Source organism: Chroicocephalus ridibundus, chromosome 6 (genome assembly GCF_963924245.1).
Source record: "Chroicocephalus ridibundus chromosome 6, bChrRid1.1, whole genome shotgun sequence".
NCBI lineage: Eukaryota > Metazoa > Chordata > Aves > Charadriiformes > Laridae > Chroicocephalus > Chroicocephalus ridibundus.
Genome location: NC_086289.1, coordinates 41,316,795 through 41,338,791, shown reverse-complemented (window position 1 = coordinate 41,338,791; position 21,997 = coordinate 41,316,795). Strand labels below are relative to the sequence as shown.

General features: G+C 38.6%; 1 protein-coding gene across 3 annotated transcripts in view; it reads left to right on the top strand.

Annotated features, from left to right (window-relative positions):
- MME (membrane metalloendopeptidase) overlaps positions 1-21,997 on the top strand; it is a 63,053-nt gene that overhangs the window by 20,494 nt on the left and 20,562 nt on the right. For all 3 annotated transcript variants that reach the window (XM_063339353.1, XM_063339352.1, XM_063339351.1), the window contains exons 4-14: positions 4,018-4,179; positions 5,736-5,816; positions 6,571-6,666; positions 6,772-6,890; positions 7,901-7,966; positions 11,261-11,395; positions 13,763-13,864; positions 16,933-17,069; positions 17,169-17,262; positions 20,512-20,640; positions 21,566-21,664. In XM_063339353.1, coding sequence (XP_063195423.1) covers positions 4,018-4,179; positions 5,736-5,816; positions 6,571-6,666; positions 6,772-6,890; positions 7,901-7,966; positions 11,261-11,395; positions 13,763-13,864; positions 16,933-17,069; positions 17,169-17,262; positions 20,512-20,640; positions 21,566-21,664 — 1,220 coding nt within the window. The remainder of the gene's footprint in view (positions 1-4,017; positions 4,180-5,735; positions 5,817-6,570; positions 6,667-6,771; positions 6,891-7,900; positions 7,967-11,260; positions 11,396-13,762; positions 13,865-16,932; positions 17,070-17,168; positions 17,263-20,511; positions 20,641-21,565; positions 21,665-21,997) is intronic.

Here is a 21,997-nt window from a genome sequence, read left to right as displayed (position 1 = left end):
TCTAATGCATTTAAGGTAGAACTTGCTATTGAAGTGCGGGGCCTTCTCCACTCTTACATGGCCATTAAATGAAATATAGTCAGATTATGAAAAGGGGAGGCAAGTATTGGTAAGGACGTAATAACCTAGAAGACTTGTTCCATTTGGTGGTCACTAGAGTGAGTGAGTTCTCGGCTCCAGAACCAGAACTCTGTGAATTAGGAGCCCAGAATGGTTAGCTGGCATCTACTCAGGCCTTCAGTGCTCAAAGTACTTCAAAAACAGTTCAAAGAGTTTTTCAGAATTATGTAATTCAGTAACAAAATAAATTAATATTTAAAAAATGCAATGTATAGTGATTAAACCAGAGAAACTGTATTATTTCTGTTTAACAATAATCTTACTGGGATGAATCTACAAGTTTAATATTACTTTAAATCAGGATTTCATAACAGTTCATCTTTAATTTGGCTACTTCTTCCAGACCATGTAGGATGACATACAGGAAAAGTCAGATGGATAGATACAGGTAGAAAGCAAAAATTATTAACTTCAGAAAATTGTGGTCTTTCAAAAAATATAATTAGGAACAGACATCAAGTGAAATGGTAGTGCCTTATACCAGAACCAGCCAATGCTGTGACAGATTTTTGCAATGAATTTCAAAATTTTGCAATAGGTACAAGCCACTGAAAAAGAATAAAGTGAAGATACTAACAGAATTTATAGCACATTTAATAAAGGAGCTTCAAATGAATGACCAGGAGAAAAAATGTAACGAAAATTCAATTGGTTATACACAGGGTAAAATATCAGTAACTGCGTAACAATGTTATCCTGGTCAGTGAAATCTTTTGCAGTGTGGCACATGAAGATACCATGTAATTTGTGCATTTGAGCATTTTTTGAATTAGCTGACATACTCTGCTAATTTTCCTGAGCTTAGACAGCACAGACTGATGAGAATAGGGAATTTTGATCTCTCTCGTATCAGTTTCACCTAGGTAAGCATATTGTGTTTCTCCTATATCCTCCCCAGGTCACCGGTTATGTGAGCTTATATTACTTTATTTGTAAGCTATTAAAGCAACAACTGGCAATCAGTAGTGCTACAAGAAAATTAATCATTAAAAGTAACTGAGATAAGGCTCTACATTCTTCAGTGTCAGGAAACTGAATAAACACGTGAGAATAGGAACAAACCCAAATACTGGTTCATCAAAGCGACACTGAGGACTAATGAAAAGTATACTACGTATTATCTATATTTGTATATGTATGAATTGACCTGTATTTGATTTAAAATAACAAAATATTAATCAGTCTCACACTTATTATTCCCAGAGCAAAAATGTCTCAGTGTGTACAGTCGTGAACTTACCATAAAGCTTCTTTGGGCACAAGTATCAACTTATAAATAACTTAGAGCATGCTTAGGATTCTGTCCAGCCTAATTGGTCCCTCAGACTTTGAAGGGGCAATTCATGTCTCATTATGCTTCTGTGCTTGGTTGATAATAAAATCACATTTCATTGATTTTAATATATCCATGGTATCAGCCAAATAATGAATGGTTATCTTGGGGTTCAGATGTGTAAATTACACTCTTGAGTATTCTTGAGGAGAATACTTAATACACATATTTTGCAGCAAGCCCTAAGTGAAAGACTACAGTTCCCATGACTGAGCTCTTTCTGTTATGTTTGCAGTATTTAAACTTCAAGTTTTGATAAAAGCTGATTAGCTAATATTGGCTATCCTGGACTTTACAGGAGAAACATTATGATAGATGATTATTTTTGTGTCACAGTAGTAGGTAAGGAAGATTAAACGTATGCTGACTACAAATAGAGCAACCTGATTCCACAGTTAAAGCAAGGTTTGATATTACACAGACTGTTAATAATTTCTCACATTTACACAAGATGTGGATTTCTCATTGTTTTGTTTTGCTGTTTTGTTTTGTTTTTAAAAAATGACAAGACAGTGGATAAGAGCCATCTTTTCTTGCTGTCAGAAGATTTCTCTATCCTGCCATTACTTTTTGGCAGGGCTGGCACACTGCTCTGAATGAGCCAGCTATGATATCCGGTCCTGGCTATTTAAGTCTTTGTTGCTGGATTAACACAAACCAAGATAATCCAAGGGACAGCGCTGCCCTTCAGATGCTGCTCCAGCCTGAGAGATTCATAAGGATACCCTTAAAAAAAGAGATGTTAGTAATAATTAGCAGTCTTCCTCTTTTACAGAAAATAGATGGAGCTAGGACAGGAATAAAGTGCACTATTCAAAACATCGCCCTTCCCTTAAACGAAGCAGGACAAACTAGACAGAAACAAGTACCAGAGTTTACAGAATCACAGATTAGTTGGGGTTGGAAGTGACCTCTGGAGATCACATCCAAAGGTCCTGCTTTAAGCAGGGTCAACTAGAGAAAGTTGCTCAGGATCTTGTCCGGTTAGGTTGTGATTATTTCTCAGAGAGAGACTTCACAATTTCCCTTGCAACCCATTCCAGCATTTGATTGCCTTTATAGTAAGAAGTTTTTTCTAAAGTTCAAAAGGATTTATTATTTTTTCTTATTTCTGTATGTGTCCATTGCCTCTTGTCCAAATTTACAGGCAGAGGGGAAATTCCTTGCTCTAATAGACTGCACAGTAGAACTCGATGCTTGGCTTTCTCAAGAATGGGTAAAAAGCACGTGTCAAACTTAGTAAAAACATGAGTGAATTTCACAGTCTCTGGCTGTTAGCATGATCCTGTATCCTTTCAAATTGAAGTCAGCCAGTCATCGTCTTCAGAAGGAAAAGAATCAGGTGCTAGGCATTGCACCTATTTCCACAGTGGTTTTTATGCTACTTAAGCAGACTAAAATTGAAAATGCATGTGTTCATGGCTTTTTCCATCTTCCAAGCACTGGAACATTGTAAAACCATCAGATGTTGGCCTAAAATATAACACTTTTAAGCCAACTGAAGATCCCAAGAAAAATGAGGAGGGCAGGCAGGAAAGGCAAGTGAACATAAATACTATATAGCTTGTCTATCCATCTCTTATTTCCACCAGCATAACAGACGTGGAAAATACTGAAAGTACTGGAGAAATAACTATAAATATTTGCCTCACCCATGTGGGAGGAATGAACGCTTGAAATCACAAGCCTCACCATTTACTAAAAATAACGTCTAAAAAATGGGAAGGATATTCAGTATCCTGGGAAATTCAGAGGTATCACTAGCCCTTGCTTGACTCCTAGCATCTCTCCTTTCTGTGACAGACTTTGTGCTAGCACACCAATGGTGAAAGCAGTCTAGCTGTAAGAGGAATACAAAAAAGAAAGAGCACGAAAGGTTTATGAACAGCAGTTTGGAAACTCTCATCAAGGAATCAGATTTCACTAGAGAATCCCACATCATGATCAGTCAGTGATCGGTTAGTCTTTGATGAGCCACTTCAAGAGGGTCAACAGGGACAGCAAGAGGCAGCATCAGTTCTAGAATAAAATGTGGAATAGGTCTAAAAGATCAATATAGATTCAGGGAAGCATCAATAGGAAAAATTTCTTGACAAGAACTTAAAACAGTACACCAAAGTCATTATTTTATTGAAAAAGATTGGATTCAGCTGAGCCCACATCATACTTAATTACTTAAATTACATTACAGTGGATACTGAACCTCTGATATGTCTGGTGCTTTCAAATTCTCTTTTCACCACGTTTCAATACAAAGAAAAGTCAGTAAATGAAACATCTTAATTTTATTTAAAACATAGCAACCACTCACGGGGAGTAGGTACATTAGAGTCAGTTTACCCATCAGTAAACATAGGCAACAGAAAAGTATATACGTTATGGGCAGTAAAGGAATAATAATTCGTTATTCGCTGATAGTTTGTTTGGTCTAGAACACTCAAGTAGGCTTAAGCCTATTCTAAACTAAAGCAAACATATTTATTACTTCCCTGTTCCGAGCAAACAAATGTATTCATTTATTTTCTCTAAAGAATCTTTATGCCTTGATTTGTCTCATATTACAGCAGCCCGAATCCTTGAGAACATGGACACCACTGCAGAGCCTTGTGAGGATTTTTACCAATATGCCTGTGGAGGATGGCTTAAGAGGAACGTCATTCCAGAAACCAGCTCCCGTTATAGTAACTTTGACATTTTAAGAGACGAACTAGAAGTTGTTTTAAAAGGTCAGTGAGGTTTATGTTTGTAGACTATATAAAGTTTCCTCTTTGGCTTACATGTTATCCTAATAAGATGTGGTTGTCTAGCAAAGCTTAAAATACTACCAAATATTTCAGTTTCTTTGTGTTTGGTTCAGGACAAATCTACCACAAACTGTTTGCTTGGAGAATGCTGTGGAAGTTATGCTGTTGTGTCTGACCCAGATGACTAGACCTGACCCGTCTGGTATCTGGACTCTGTGTGCTCATCTGCATATTATAACAACTGAAATCCATATCATTACCCTCATGCACTACCAATAGCAGCCAAGCTAGGTGAAGAAGAAAGGCACTCTGCCTGTGTCCAAGCCAGATGAAATGCTAGAACTTGACTTCTGGCAGCCCTGTGTCCTGCGTATCTGTATTCCATCAGCTAAATCTCAAAGAGCAGGCAAACAATTTTCTAACTAGTCACATGATAAACTTACAAATACTCCTTTTTCCACAAAATGTAATATTATCAAATTGTCCATATTCCCCTTTTTCAGATGAAAATAACAGAGTCCAAGTCAGTTTATACTCGTGAAACATTCTCCAAACCACTCTCTCCAGAAGGAATATCCTTTTTTTACTTTGCATATTTTCTGTTTTTGCCATGTTTGCACTTCATGGATGCCATGGTGTTCCTTAGGCTTCGGTTTCTGTGGAGCAAAGCAATTGTAAAGGAGTAATTGGAGTAATTGTAAGGATTGGCAAGAATGGGCTGCCCCACAAGGCAAGGTGACCCAGGAGCCAACTGTGACTCCAGGCAGGTAGGGACAGAGGCCTCACAGAGAAGGGGCTCAGTCCCACAGGACTCAAACCAGAAGAGCAGAGCAGGTCCAATGACGGTGACCAGGTTCAGCCAACAGACCCGTGATCACCAGACAAGTCCATAGTCCTGCAGCAGGTCTGCAGGCCAGTCAGCCAGGCACGGTCAGGTCAGGCTCAGCAAGGTACAAGGCCAGATCCAGCACACCTACAAGAGCACGGGCAAGGACCATGGGCAAGGGTCTGACCTGGACTGCTGCTCCTGAGCCAACAGGCACAGGGTGGAGGCACCAGATGAGGTTTCTTACAGCTCAAGCCACACCTTGAACATACACAGCTTAACTCCTGGCTGCAGTGAAGAGATTGCACATTAGAATTACAGGAAAAGATGGTTACGGGCTGGTCAGTGAGTTAGAGCCTGCTGGTACACTTAGGGCCCTGACAGCAATTCTCTTCACATAACAGCTTGGTCACCTAAAAACTGTCCCTGAAAAGTCAGGGTATTTGTATTTTGCCAAGGGTGATTCACAGATTATCCACCTGACTCCTTTATGCTCAACATATTAACACAGACTGATATAATTGCAAGCTGTATAATCTCCAGAGCTTTTTCTCCTCAGCTTTTGAAAGGCAAAGCTTCCTGGAATCTGAGATGGACGGGGAGCACTTATTGTCCATCTTCTGGTCCTGAGGATGGTATCTTCTATGGTTCCTTCAGTATCTTTCCAATAAAGATCAGATATTAGGATATATTTGCTCTCTCTGTGTTTCAGATGTCCTTGACGTACCAAGCAATAATGATATAACAGCAGTGCAGAAGGCAAAAACTCTGTACAGATCATGCATAAATGAAAGTAAGTGCCTCCGGAATTTATTGCGTGTAGGATATGTAAATATCATCCAAAGAATCACATCTTCACAGTCAGTTATACCTATATCCTCCTAGTTTCTCTGCACAATTTTTCATAAATTCTTCATGAAAACTAAAATGTATCCATTCTATAGAGTCAACTAAGAATATCAATAGTAAAATTAGTATGTTTCTCCTATTTTACTTGCTCTGATGTTTTAGGTGAGATTATATTACTCTTCAGTTACCAGTTTGCTGCAGATATTTAATCTCAAATCATCTCAGTTAAATGTGAGTTAACTTCTTTTGCAGAAATTATGAGGGATGATGTGGAAAAGAATTGGCACACCAGGCTCCTAGAAAGACAGGGAGATCATTTATTTCAAGAATTTGAGCTAGATGCTGCCACTAGAATGAGGAGCAGTAAAACAATTAGCAGTGCTTCCTAAATTGCATGTTTTTATAGATTCTATAATGTTATAATTACTTCTCAAAACTATTATTTCAGGCTACCTGCAGAGAGAAAATACAACAGTTCTTCACTATCATGGTTGCAAGGATTTGCATATGCTGTTTGCAGTCATGACTGAAACATGTTTTTAAAATTAAACGTTAAAGCAGCCATACATCAGAGCATACTCCTATTGTGGTGATGGTGAAAACACATTTCTCAGCTTCATTATTCTGAACACATTATAATAGTATAACATTTGTGTGTTTTAAAATGTCCTGGTAACTCATTTTATTTTTTCCAAAAGCTACCATTGATAGCAGAGGTGGAAGGCCTCTAATCAGTTTATTGCCAAATGTATCTGACTGGCCTGTAGCAACAAGTAACTGGGATTCTTCCTATGGTAAGATAATCTGTGTTCATCTCCTTTACAGTTAAAGTTTCTAAGTTTTTGTACTTTTCATTGCTTACCAAAAATAGAGACTGAGTATACCTTTCATTTTCTTAGGTACTGCCTGGACAGCTGAGACAGCTATTGCACAGCTGAACTCCAGATATGGAAAAAAGGTCCTTATTAATTTTTTTGTTGGCACAGATGATAAAAATTCCTCAGCACATATCATTCACGTAAGTCTCCCTGGGTCACACTGCCTTGCTGATCATAAAAGTGCAGAAAAATAACTAGAAGCATAGACATAAATGTTAATTAGGAGAAACGCTAGTGATTTGAATTTTAACAGAGTAAGTTGTAGATGAATTTGTGAATCTATGTAGTTTTCAAACTTAAATTACCAGTTTTCACAGTGCACCATCCATTCTCAAAGTTAACATCTTTATTCTATGCACTCATACATTGTTATTCTCAGTGAGATGAGAATAATGGAGACATATATATGTGTACACGGGGCAGAAGACAGACATGATCGACTTATCTATGCATGCAAGCAAACAAGTAAACATGATTTCCTTACCATGTACTTCAGGCAGCAAGCTCTGTCACTGAAAACCTGGGCTACACTCCCAATGGCAGAAAGCCCACAAAGGGAGTTGTGTTTTTACAAGGTATTCAGATGCCAAAGTACTAACGGGACCTGCAGTCAGCTGGCACAGATATGAAAGGGGCTGAGGACATCTGCATAAGGAGTATGTTGAGAGTGCCCAGCCTGTAAATCTAAGGTGATCTCTGAACATGGAAAATCCAGAGGAAGACAGTGTTAGGTACAGTGAATCTTCACCAGCTACTCCTGAGACACGACAGTTAGGAGAGCAAAGGTCTAATCTTTCTTGTCAATGGGTGGACAGATCCTTGGCTGCTTTGCATGTACGAATTTCAAAGGTGTAGTAACTGCCTTGCTTGTCTGTGGACTTTTCTGTGTTCTGTACATCCACTGTTTCCACACTGGTTACCATAGCACACATTGTTCAGCAACACAAAAGAGAAGACCGAAAAGACAGACAAAAGGTATAGCGAGAGTGAAAAGAATTAAAGGAGAGCAACAGGATGAGAGAGAAACTCCCCTTTGGCCAGAAGATAATTGGGCAAGAGTCACATCAGCGACCTGTAATTGACCAAAGAATAGCACAATGCTACGCCACTGTGTCCTTAAGCACTTTTTAATTTTTATTTGAATTTATAGATTGATCAGCCTGGGCTTGGCCTGCCTTCTCGGGACTACTACGAATGCACTGGTGCATACAAAGAGGTAAGATGAAGCTGACAGATCACTGACTACATTTTAGAAGGTTTAGACTATATTTTCAAGGCAGACATATCCTCAAGAGTGGGGATAGGCAGAGAGCAGGAACAGTCTTTTCCCAAAGAAATTCCAGTACTGCCTCTGGGAAACATCACTGGGAGAACTGGGGAAACTGGAACAGAAAAGTAAAAATGATGAGCAATTAAACAAGGTTGATCTGCAGGTGAGAATAGCATGTGACAGACTGGAGAAAGAAGTTCTAACATGGGTAAGTGTGCAAGGCAAGACAGCCAAAAGGGAAATGAAGAGGATTCAGAGAAAGGAGATTAAGAGCAAGCAGAAGTAAGTTAGCTAAGAATGGGAGGGAGTGTAACAAGCGTCCCAAAGATGAGGTGTTATAATATTATGCCATAAATGTTAGTGACCTAGTTTGATCTTTCTGGCTGCACTGGGAGCCAAGGGGTTTTTGTCTAGGCTCCAGTTGCCAGTAGGTACCAATTGTCTCTGTGCTGGATGAGAAGACTGCACATCCCTCTGGCATCACTACACCCTGGACATCTCAACCTGTCTCCCTTCCTGTTTTCCCTTCTCTTCTCTTCCATTCCACTTGTAATCACTGAACATATATCTGGAAGAAAAATAGTAGCTTTTCCACACAATTCCTGTACAATTATGCAAATCAGAAGATGAACAGCTACTTGATTTTTTAGGCCCTCTTGGAAGGAAATAAACATGACATTATTTCGCTTTGTTACACAGCTTCTGCCAGGCTTCGCAGCTGAATCAAGCTGTATTAAGATAGAATATGAGTGCTTATGGATCACCCCTGTTCCATCACTACAAAAAGGACGCCATTTCTGAATTATGATTGACTGGTGTCGATTGGCAAGTGCTGCAGTGTCAGTGGAGTCCAGGTGGACTAACTGTATCACTAATAGGCTTAGAAAGAAAAAAGGAACCATTCAGAAACAAAGACACACTTTTGTGCATGAAAGATCTGAAAAGATCACTGTCCCCTATGTCAACTGCTGAATAAAATGCAGCAGCTAAAGTATGTGATATTGTAGAAATTGCTTCAGATACCTAAAATCTCATATGGTCTTCTTTAATTCATGTTTAGTTATTCATGCACATTTTCATTAACCTGTTAGCGCTGACACTGTGTATCCCTCAATGCTAATCTTGGATGGGCTTTAAGTCCTTGAGAGCTGAAGTATATGTATTTGCTGAAGTCATATGGTAGCTGAAACTGCTACCACAGTGACCTTTAATTAGACAGTTTTCTTCTATGTAATTAAATGGTAAAGCAATAAGAAAGCATACAAAATGTTTTGGTTTTGTAGGTATTTTGCTGACGTGCTAACAGTTAATACTCTAATACTGATCACGTTTAATTACAGGTCATATGCTAGTAAAGACAATTATTACCATATTTCCTGTTCAGTTACATTATTATCATGTGTTATGGCCTTTAGGAGCTGGGTTATGTATCGCAATTTGCTCCTTTCCTTGTATTACACTGACTGTATCATAAAAGACAATTCCCATTCTAATCTCTGACCTACCAGAAAGTATCATACTATTTTCCACTGCTGGAGGAAATATTTTTAAAAAACCAGAGATTTATCACTGAAAGGCAGATTCATAATATTCTTACAAGCATGAATACTTCAAGCAAGAGACATTCCTCCTTTCAGTCCCTGCATTCTGGTAGCAGCCTTTTCTTGGCTGTTTCCTGCTGTGTCATTCTACTCTTTGAACTGTACGTAGCAAACAAGATATCTGCCTCCTGCACTTTCACCTCTGGCTTTTTCGGGACTTGACACCTGAAAGCTACAAGTGGAATCTGTGAACAAGATATTTTTACAGTCTTTTTGTCTTGTAAGATATAGAACTCCTGCGTATACAGGAGTTATTCTGACATCTAAGTACCCACTTGTTTGGTCTAAAGTGCAGATCATTGTATGGTCAGGTATCAAAGGCCAAAAATAAAGTCCATTGATTAGTACTTGAAGATCACTGTTGACTTACTGGTTTGGTCTATATTGAATTTTTATAAATTGTATTTGGATATTTTAAAATGGTGTTTACAGGCTAGGTACGCGCTCCCTTTTGTGACTTGTAGCTGTTAGTGGTTTCACAGGCTTTTCTCTTTCTGATAAAATAATCTCTCTTGATTAAAAATAACACCGAGAGTTCAGTGTCCTTCAAGGTGCTGTGAGCAACCTGTCTTTTTGAAGTCTGCTGTCAGTACTTTCCACGAGCTGCTCAGAGCTTTCCAGCGCACACAGCCTATTCTAGCACAGCACTCTTGGCAGGGAGGGGAGATGACAGGAGATGGATGGCAAGGAAAGTAGTTATCAGAATGGTTGTATAAAGGTAGCTTTCATTAAAGGGGTGCATCCTACCACCTTAGGGGCTGAACATATACAAATATTTCTATTAATAAAGTTGATGACATGCATACCTTATTAATCCTGGGTTTTATCACTGTTTTAGTAGATTACACTATTTTGCATAAAATATATTTATTATTAGATAGCTAATCTAATATTATGTATTTTTATTTGCATTTAAAAATCATTGAAAACAGCATTTCTGTTGATAGAAAAATGAGTGCATCTTAAAAAGGAATTAGAATAATATTAAGTTCTATAAAATGTAATGAGATCTGTAAATATTTGACAGTGTAACTTTTAAGAGAATATAATTCCGTATTTCCATTCTTATCCTTGATGAATTCTGATATGTTAAATTTAATATATACTATATTGTCTATAATGTATCTAGGTATACTAAATTCAGATACAGCAACATGATTTCTTAACGTTCCAAGAAGCAATAGAGGAGGTAGGCTGCTTCTGGGAGTAATTTTCCCACAATACTAATTCAACACAGTCCATCAGCATTTCTCTCGGTTTTATGTTTCTGGGAACATTGCTCTCTGGAAGTAGTGTTTTTGGAAGTTGTAATTAAAGTGAGCTAGAAAAAACACAGGTGATGGTTTAAATATGGACATACAAATTTCTCATTTTAAATAATGAAAACATAGAGCAGTAGTCGAGACTGTTTAGCTTTGAACAGTGCTACCGATTATACAGCAATTTTCTATGTGGGAATTTTCAAAGTTAATTTCTATTTGTCCTCTAACAGTATTTCAGAATAAATTACTATTAAACTATTTAAGAAAAGGATGAAGAACTGTCGTTCATAAAAATTGAGATGAAATCTTAAAGATAATCAAGGTATTCTAAACTTTGAAGAGCTGTGTGTTTACAATGTTTGTATTTTTTCTTGCAGGCATGTTCTGCCTATGTTGATTTCATGATTTCTGTAGCTAAACTAATCCTCCAAGAAAGAAATATTTCTTTCAATGAGAGCGAAATTTCTGAACAAATGAAAAGAGTTATGGACCTGGAGAAAGAGATTGCCAATGTAAGAAAAACATTTTTAAAGTACCCTTTAAATAACTGACTTTTTTCTTAATCCCTAAGAAAGCTAACTCTAAGGGAGTTGTTAAGTTACTGCTAATGTTATTTCATGGGACAAAAAGCTGACCAAAAATGTATGGGGCCTGGAACACCTAAGAGAAACACATAATAAGGAAGACATGACTTCTAACCAGCAAGGGAAAATATTTGAGTTAGCTGTTTTCCAAATAGCAAAATGTTTTATCCTAATCTGTTCACAGAAGCCCTTCAAGAGAAGAAAGAGAGAGCAAGAGAGAGACAGGCTTGGTTTCTGTTTAGTCTGTTTTAGAAAGTGAGTTTTGGGACATGCTTTCAGGCATCTTTTCCCTTTGTCCTTTCCAGCCCCCCCCAGGCTGTTTGGTTATCAGAGCAGTAGATTCCCAGCCCTTGGCCTGCCGTGCAACACAAAGTAATGTTTGTCCTGCACAAGCTGCTCCACAATGCTGATTGTTCCAAGTGCATTTTTAATCAAACGCTGTGCTCCATTAAAGTATGTCTTGGAGAAATAGCTAGAATTTGAACCTGAACAGAGAAAAACAAATGGAAATTCAAGCATTCATGAGCAAAAACATGGCTCATGATTATTAAACATTTCCGAAAGACCCGAAGCTGAGGATGACTGTAAAACAAGCCAAATACAAATATTCTAGCTTCAGCTATTTTTCAAGTTAGACTGATAGTAAGGGCACATGTTTGGCAGAGGAAGACCTACACACACACACCCCCCAATTTGTGTAAACTAAAACCATCTGATTTTGATTTTCTTCACATTTTCCTGAGAAACAGACCTCTGGGCTTGGATCAGAGACAGAAAATTATTACAAGAAAAAGAATTAATTGGAGAAAGATTTGAAAAGTACAAAAGGAAACCACAACTGAAACATCTCTACAGCAGTTGCTGCTGGTAGAGAGTACAGTTGGTGATGGATAAGCTGCTATTGCCTCGCGTTTCAATGTTTCACCGAAAACTCAGCACCAGCCTGAGTGTTACTGGAAGAGAGCTGGCATTGTGCTCTGAGGAACTTGTTAAAGAAAACGCAGAAAAAAATACTGAATGCACAATAGATTAGGAAAGAGGCAGTGGAAGAGAAATCTTTTTTAAAAAAGGATATAGAGAGATAACATCTGCCTTGGCATGACTGTTTTTTCAAAACAGTTTAAATGGGTAAAATCTACTATTCTCTCTCCTGACCAAGTCAGTTAAGGGTAGTGATGTAGGTTCTCCCATGATTTACTGACATGGATCACAAGATCACTCTTTTCCCGTAGTTGTTTGTGTACCTACATTTTCTCTCTTTGCCATCAAAAAAGGTGTAAGTTAAAAGGGGGTGGAGTGTGAGGGGAGCAAGTGCTGATGCTGTTACAAGGTACTTCTGCATGAGAACGAAGGTATTCTGCATGAGAAGGAAGGTATGAAAGAGGATACAAGAACACTCTTCAGAAACCCGCAGAAGCATTCTAGCGAGAAACACACTAGTGTTTGAAGAAAAGGACAGAAAGATACCCAAGAGAGTATTCAGAAACAAAGGGAGTAGTTACCATTAGGCGCTTGTTTTATTTCCTCTCAGTCTACATTGTCCACACCCTAATTCCGGAGACCTCCCTGCTGACATTTGCTGTCTAGAGACTCCAGTGATTAACTTCCCTCATAAAGCACCACCACAGACCCAGTTCTCCGGCAGTCAGGCAGTTTTATTGTCTGTAAGAAATGTCCCTAATACAGTCATGCCATTAAGGTGTTAACATATGCACATTTTTAATACACTGCTGCAAACCCACATTGCCTACACTAATAAAAAGCTTATTTGAGTTATGACTCCCTTTCTATACGGCGGTTCCAGAAAGAATGTATCAAATAGCACATGCATCCTGATCAGAACACACACACTGCATTCCTACCAGAGCACACTGGTCACCCTATACTCAATAAATACAGCTCCTTTATTCCCTTCTCCCAAGATTTTACATCTTGCATCATCTCATGAATATCATGAGCACATTCTGGTAAGACGTTTAGTGCTCTGAGTGGAACGGGTCTACGTTTCAATTAGTCTTCCTGCACAGCCGGAGCTGTTCATGCTCTAACATTAAAAAAATCCAAAAAGTTAAGTTCCATTTTACTGCCAGAAATTTAGTTCATTTAATCTGTCCTTTTATATGCTTTTTATCTATAAAACACTGTCTGTATTTACATTTAAGGTACTTTACAGTTAATGTAAGCTTGTGTTGTAAGCCAGAAAGACTTATTTTCTTTCTTTTTACTTCCACTTACCAGAATTCCTATGAACTGACTCAATGTAGTTAGTAATCTTCTCATGATTAACTTTGATAGGCAACAACAAAATCTGAAGACAGAAATGATCCACTTTTGCTGTACAATAAAATGACCTTGGCACAACTCCAAAACAACTTCTCACTGGAAATCAATCATAAGGTGAGTGATCAATAATCTGATGTTTTAACCTCTAATTTAAGGCTGATGAGATTAAACGATGAAGCCTGACAATTTTTCTTTTAAAGACTTTTTTTTCTTGAGCTTAGACAGATTTGAAATTGAACAGGATATGTGATGTGCACACTGTATTACCTAAACATCTGATGACATTAAACTATATGTAAAAGACAGTGCTTCTGTACCCGCTGTTTCTCGTAACTTTAAGGAAGATCTTGCCCTCTGCTTCAACATAAAGAGATGGAAAAGGACAAAGGAAAAAAAAATATGAGTCTGACTTACCCTTATGGATTCAGGATGGACATACATAACCCTTGCTGGAAGTCAGAAGAGTAATCTTTGCAGACTATAAAGAAATTCCCTTCCTATAATTACCACAGCAGCTCCAGAGAGCCTGGGACAAAAGTTATGACTGTAGCCACCAACTGATGCAACTATGTTGTAGTGTGACTATTCTGGCCTTCTCTGTTTATCTAGAGCTGCAGATTCAGAACAAAAAGCCCTGTTTTTCCAACATTCTCTCAGTAAGATGGGTTCCCAAAGCAAGCAGAAAGGAGGCCAGGAAGTCCTGATTATGAATCAGGAAAATTCTCCCCATTCCTTCCACTGTAGCTCCCCCAGGATGTTTCAGCGCTGCCTTTCTCTTACCCTGAGCCATGTGCCGTTTGTGCAGTATAACCTTTAATTCATGGCACCACAAAGTCCAGCTAAAGAATAGCCAAAGATTTGATAACATAGGTGTGCCTCCTCAGTAACATCATGTCTTACGAGACGTGGGGGTTTTTTATCGTGACTTCTACGTCAGTACCTTGCACAACAGGCAAGCAGGTGAACTTATGTGTCCCATGGAAAGCACTGTGGTCTGGCTGGCAGGAGTGCATTATTGAATCTTTTGAGACCAGTAACGTACAATGAAATTCCTATCACAGTTTCATAATCAATGCTATTTTTATTGACTTCAAATTCTTCAACTTTAAATTGTATGACAGTTCACTTCTGCCTAGCTTAATTTGTTTCATAATTTACCTTCTCCCACAGGTCTTAGTTGAACAGTTACCATTACAGTCATAATGTCAAAAACTAACTGCTCTTGTCACAGAATGGTATTGCCCTGGTTATTTTTAGCTCCTGGGGAGTGCTGCAGATCAGCAATAATCATCTGCTCTAAATTTATCCAAAAATGCTCAAAAGACACATGATGGGAGTTGGTAGCATTGCTGTAATGGTCTAAGGATAGAACAGCAATTATTCCTAAGATTAGCTTGAAGTTTGCTGCTTCTCTTTCAAACCTGAAATGATTCTATTCCTGAGAGCTTATCTGCTTTCCTCAGCTACATTAGTTTGTTTGATGAAAGACATTACCTCTTCCAATAAACTTTCCTCTCAAAAGATACAGACTATGAAAATCACCAATACTTCTCAAAGTAATAGGCGTAACAAAAAAATTTAAAAATTAACAAAAAATTTTATGAAAAAAAGTACAAAGATTATTTGCTTTTCTTAAATGTAACACCTTCCTTTTCATTACTGAAGTGAGTACCTACCCAATGTGGTAAAAGCACCGAGTAACTCTAGAGTTTTAATGGTGATTTTCAGCTTCTGCTTTGAATCATTTTCTCAGTCAGATGGTCCAGACAGAGGCCATGGATTAGGAAACCTTGGGCCAAGATGGAGAATTTGAGGCAGCGTATATAGAGTTAGCTGTAACATCAACGTCATTTGCTAAAGAAGTGCATGGAGAAATTGGAGGAATATATAACACTGTACAGTCTACAGTATTCTGAGCTGAAGGATCTCTCTCTCTCAGCTGGTATTGTACAGAGGAAGACAAGTAACACCTTCATACTCATGAAAATAGTTTGCTTGACATCAGCTGCAGGTGTGAACTTCCTGGGTAGGGGAATGCAGAGGTTATACCCTCCCCGTTAATACTACTCTGTTGTTTTGGGTTATGTGATGGAGGAACAGCGATGTGGCTGCAGGCAGTCTGGCTTCTTTGCCCACTTCCAGCATGGCTGCAAGGGTCAGATCCCAGCGCTGTGCAGCCCAGCACTGGTCACAGTCTACGGCCTTTTAGTAGGCAAGAGAATGACTGTGTTCTCCAGGCAGTCCTTTGACCCATCTACTCTCTGAGGCACACCATATTGCTAACCAAGGACTGAGCAAAGGGAAACTATTTTTCTTATCAGCAAACTAGTAAGAGTTTCCAGTTGAGAGTGCCCACACACTAAAATGCTGCTCTGTCCAGACTAGATGGACACCACAGAATGAAAAGAGCAAATAATTCTTGTGGGTGTGGGCTCATGAAAGTTATGTGGGCTTCTCGCAAAGGTGAATACCAGCATAAAGAACACGGGGGTTTAGGACCAGAGAGGCGGATAACAAACAAGAACTCTAACCTTTGTCTGAGAATTGTCTGTCGCAGCATGCTGCAGACTGACCTGCTATCAAATCAGTTGCTTCTCCAGTATCTAGTACTATGGCATGCAGAGGAAAATTCATTCTAGATAGTGGATTTAGTGTGTCTGTTTTAAAACCTATTAAAATAAATCCTTTTATGGACTTCAGCGTACTTTGGAACAAGTCCTTACCATATGCTTCAGAATGGATTGTCAAGTATACCACAAATCTTATTGCCCCATAGATACAGAGTCATACTGTACTGAAAACCGGGCTTTTAGTCATGCTTTGATTTAAAAGTTCTTAGCCAAATATAGCAAAAAGGCAACTGAAAATTCTACTTAAAATACTATTTGTGCTTTTCCATGCTAAAAGGAAGGGGTCATAACATTTTAAATTGTGTTAGTTTGAAATCAAATCAATGTCTCAACCTTCTCTGCTAAATACCACCCTATTTTAATAGGATTTTAGAGCACAGAGAATATAAATTAGCTCAGATCAATTATTATTATGATGACTCCATTTAAGTAGTACAGCTATTAGGAAAAATAAAGGCAGAACATCTATGTTACAGAAACATATTTAAACTGGAAAAAAACCCAGCTAAATACCGTTTCTTTAGGATTTAATAATGCATATTGATTTTCCAGGTATTCAACTGGTCAAAATTCATAAATGATATAATGTCAACGGTACAAATTAACGTTGAGAACACCGAACACGTCATTGTTTATGATCCAGAATACCTTATCAAGCTGAAGTCTATTCTTAATAAATACACTCCTAGGTAGGTATGTTAGGTATTTTTGTAATGTGCATTTTATTTCCAGTAAACTTAACAAGCTTAAAAAGACTACCAGCTTATTATTGTTGTTTTGTTAAACAGAGACCTTCAAAATTACATGATCTGGCGATTCGTAATGGATCTTGTCAACAGCCTAAGCCGTAACTACAAGGACACAAGGAATGCTTTTCGTAAGGTGCAGAAATTAATCACTTTTTAAGTTGTAAAGATGACTTCAGTGAACCATGAAAGATAATTTATGTAGTTGTAGTATATAAAAATTTGATGTATTGTGAATTTTGCACACAAAATCTAGATGTGTTTGCTGAAGCTTCTGCTGGAGTGTACACATTGTTTATATGACATGTGCTTAATAGCTGCAGTGGATCTGAAAAGCACTGCTCTGGTACTTGGTCTCCATGTTTTTCTGAATCTAAATTAATCCCCATTTTGATCACCAACAGGTCAACAAACATTCAGTTCAGTCAGTTTTATGTATCCGAACAGGGCAGTCTTATTCATTGATTATCTGGCTTTTCCCCTACTCTTAAAAGTATGAAACTATTCTAATATAAAGCTTTGTATTTGCTCGGTCTGCATCATCAGGGAATATTATGTTCTGCACTCTATAAACTAAAGTCATTCCCCACTACATCTTAGGACATCACTGAGGAAGTTTTGTTTAGAAAAATGTCAAAGTTTGAAAGAACAACAGAAAAAGATTTTACTGTAGTCTGTGTATAAAAACATACAATTGTCTGCTAATTAATTAATAATATATGATATAGTATAGCTGGAGCTTCTCACACTAAATGCAGTGGAAATAAACTAGCATTTGTCTTGTTAAGTTTGCTTTCAAATATAAATGTTAGGACAGTTACGGCATTCCATGAATCTCCCATACCATTTTTTTTCTGGGTTACGTGGCTAATTCGTCATTTATTCATTCAAAACTCCATTTGGTTTAAATACAGATTGCTTAAAATGTGCTACAGAAAGTGCCAGAGTCCTAGCAGAAAGATCATTGGATCTGCAACCACTTCCTTATCAAATCAGCAAAAAGATTTCAACAGATTATTAGACTGCACATGTAGATGGGCCTCTATGTGCTACCACGGGGCTATGCTGTCACTCTAATTACTTATGTTTGGTTCTCCATCTCAAGGTTAAATTCTCTGGTTTTAGTGTAACATTTGTTCAAAATTGTGCCCTTCCAGCAGAGCTACTGTCAAGAAGCCCAGATGCGGGGGTGGAAGAACATGCAGAGTAGTATCATGACACTAGTTTAATACTTACAGCTACTGGAACTGTATCCTCGGGATACAATTACTCCCACCAAAGAAACAAATCAGTGTCTTTCTTTTTTTCCAAGATTTATTTAAAGATAAAAAAACTGCACTCCTTACAATGTTATAGTTGCAAATGTATGCCCCATGAGATAAGGAGATGTAAATTTAGATGCATTAGCACTGTACATGTATAAATCCACAGTAATGTGTTTTAATTGCATGTTATTTTTACCAATATGCAGGTAAGTTTCTGTTGCTGTAGAAAGCATCACTTGTTTTTTCTTGTGCATCTCTGGTGACACTAGGCTGACTTAAAAAGAGTCTATCTCAGGGTTCCTGTGAAGGGCAATCCTGGTTAATGCAAGTGCACCATGGTCTCAAGTAGCCCTCTGCCCAAGTCATGCTGAGACCAGTGAACTATGGTTGACTACGATAAGCTTGAGCAGCACAAAGTGATCTACCAGAATCTTCATTGCCTGTTAATTCTGAATTAGTTATTTGTCATGGTTTAACCCCAGCCAGCAACTAGGACCACACAGCTGCTTGCTCACTCCCCACAGTTGGGATGGGGGAGAGAATCAAAAGAGTAAGAGTGAGAAAAATCTCATGGGTTGAGATAAAGACAGTTTAACAGGCAGAGGAAAAGCTGCACACACAAGCAAAGCAAAACAAGGAATTTATTCCCTGCGTCCCATCAGCTGGAAGGTGTTCAGCCATCTCCAGGAAAGCAGGGCTCCTCGGGAAAGCAAGGTTACTTGTGAAGACAAACACCATAACTCTGAATGTCCACTGCCCCCTTCTTCCCCCAGCTTTATATACTGAGCATGACGTTGTGTGGTATGGAATATCCCTTTGGTCATCGGGGTCAGCTGTCCCAGCTGTGTCCCCTCACAACTTCTTGTGCCACCCCAGCCTGCTCGCTGGCGGAGCGGTGTGAGGAGCAGAAAAGGCCTTGAGAGCTTAGCAACATCCAAAACCACCAGCGCGTTATCAACATCCGAAACCTGAAACATCTATACCAGCTGCTAGTAACAAAGTTAACTATCCCAACTGAAACCATGACAGTTATTAATTTAATTAAGCTCAGTACTGCTAGTGTTTATTACTGGGCTTGCTTTAAGTTCTGCGGGGAGAGGGGTTGTATTTACTTTTGCCATGTAAGCTTTTGCTATGTAAGCAAATGACTACTGATGCAGCCTGTACGTGTGCAAGGAGTATCTAAGAAATAAACAGATTTTTCTAGTCTACTCAGCTGTTTGTCAGTAATGAGTTACAAAAAGCTCCAACATCACAGGCTCTTGAGGGAGATCTGCAGTAGCGATCTCTGTGCTGTGTTGTACCAGTAACATTTTCAAAAGACTATTGCTGTGTCCCTAACGCGTTAGGGTGAAAAGATACATTAGTCATTTTCCTTTTCAATACAAGTAATTCAGATCAAGGTGTACCAGTTGCAGAACTTTTAACACCTAAAGTTACTGATCTGTACCTCTGAAGAGATGGGGAGCTGCTTCATTATGGAATATAAACTTCATTACAGAATATGATTTCAGAGAGTTGCCCTATAATGACACTGTCTGCTACAGTCCTTGCATTCAAGTGCCATACCATTATATTATCCACTCATCTTCATCACATATTTATACATTATGACAAAATCCTTGCATACCTTGTAGCAACATCACATAGTGTAAACGAGCTTCTACTTTGCAAGCTCCCAGAGGTGGAAGGCTCTTGCAGAAGCTGCTGGTTGGGTAGAAAACACAATCTTACCACTGCAGAAATTAATTTGCTGCATAATCACAATAGCCCTGTCAGAGCTGGAACTGCAGTACGCACCCCTGTAACAGTGAAAGCTTTGTGTCGGGGTATTTCTCTTTAACCTCTCCCATTCTTAGCTTTTAGAGTAGTTTTCTTCTCTCTACCTTTCATGTTTTGGAAGGATAAAGAATATTGCTAATGATTCTCATATTTCCTCAGCCTGGGACAGATGTTCACGTTACAGAACGAGTCCACCCACCTGCCATAAACACAAATGTGAATTAAATGCACATATTTAAGGTCAACTAGGCTCCTCTGAAACATGCATCTGCCAGTCAGACACCATTCTGCTTCACCTTATGTGGGCCCAGATCTCACCTAATGTTTATGTTTCACAGGCACTTTACGGCACAACATCAGAAACTGCTGTTTGGCGGCGTTGCGCAAACTATGTCAATGGCAACATGGAGAATGCAGTGGGACGATTATATGTAGAGGAAGCATTTGCTGGAGACAGTAAACATGTGGTAAAGCTTTTAGCAAACTTAGCCTGTGTGCCATCTCAACATCATTTAATTGTCACTTACCATGTCTTTACACAGATTTGATTACACTTTTTATTAACCTTGTCTATATAGCAGGCTCACTTTCTAAAAATCCTAACCTTCAGATCTGCTTCTCAGTCAGTGTTCCACTGAGGAGTAACAAGAGCATGTGTGCTACGAGAGATTCCTTTGCACCCAAGTACTTCTGCATTGCTTGCCTTGAGCTGGCCTGCCGTCCAACAAATGACCACAGTGTGAAGTAACAGCTGAAATATGATCATGAGTGCGCACTTGGAGGGAGAGAGGCATCTGCCTGCTCCGCCCATTCTGTGAGCCTAAAGCCCCACTGGCACATTAGTGATGGACCAAGCGCAAGCCAATACGCGCACCCAAGGAACAGCACTTACTGAGACCAACAGTCACTACTTGTTCTTTGAGACTGACACTAGTTTGCATCCTGCCAACATCCTGGGGCGCAGAAACAATTGGTTATTTCTGTTTGTCCAGTCACACAGAAAATTGCTGAAAATTAACCTGGAGTTAAGCCTTAGTTTCCTCCCATCACTCCTACCATAATCCAAGCTTAAGATACACCATTTTTTGTGGCTGACATACACACAATAGTTCGATCAGATGCACAACATCCAACGGATGGAGATCTGTCAGATTTTTTGAAACCTCAATAACAAAATTGCATCACCTTATGAGCTCATGCCCATTCCCTTTCCTCACACAGGACAGGCTAAAAGTACTACTTAACTTGAGCTCCAGATTTTGAGTGTGGCCCATAAAGAGCATACACTCAAGCAAATAGTGCAGGAAAAACAAGTCAGTAATAAACTATGACTGTGGAAAAACAACTGGATCATTTTATGTGGATTTGTAACATACTGCTATTTTTTCCAAGGTTGAGGAAATGATTGCAGATATACGTGATGTTTTTATAAAAACCTTAGATGAACTTACCTGGATGGATGCAGAAACTAAAAAGAAGGCAGAACAAAAAGTAAGTTAAATCTTAAATATTGATAATGTTGTGTATTTCTCTAAAAATCAGTAATTCAATTGTTTTTCCTGAAAAAAAAAAAAGCAGTAACATCTATCACTATTTTGTATACACAAAACCATATATATTTGTGTTTATATAGGCACAGCAGCTTACAGACTTCCTATATCAGATCCAGATCACCTGGGAAGGGGCCTCTGGAGCTAAGCGCACAAGATAGGAGGAACCTATATACAAGATTAAGACCTTCCAGGCAACTCAGTGATTTAGGGACTAGATAATGAATATCTACAAGAAAGTAATACTGAAATGAGAAGGAATGATTTATGGTGA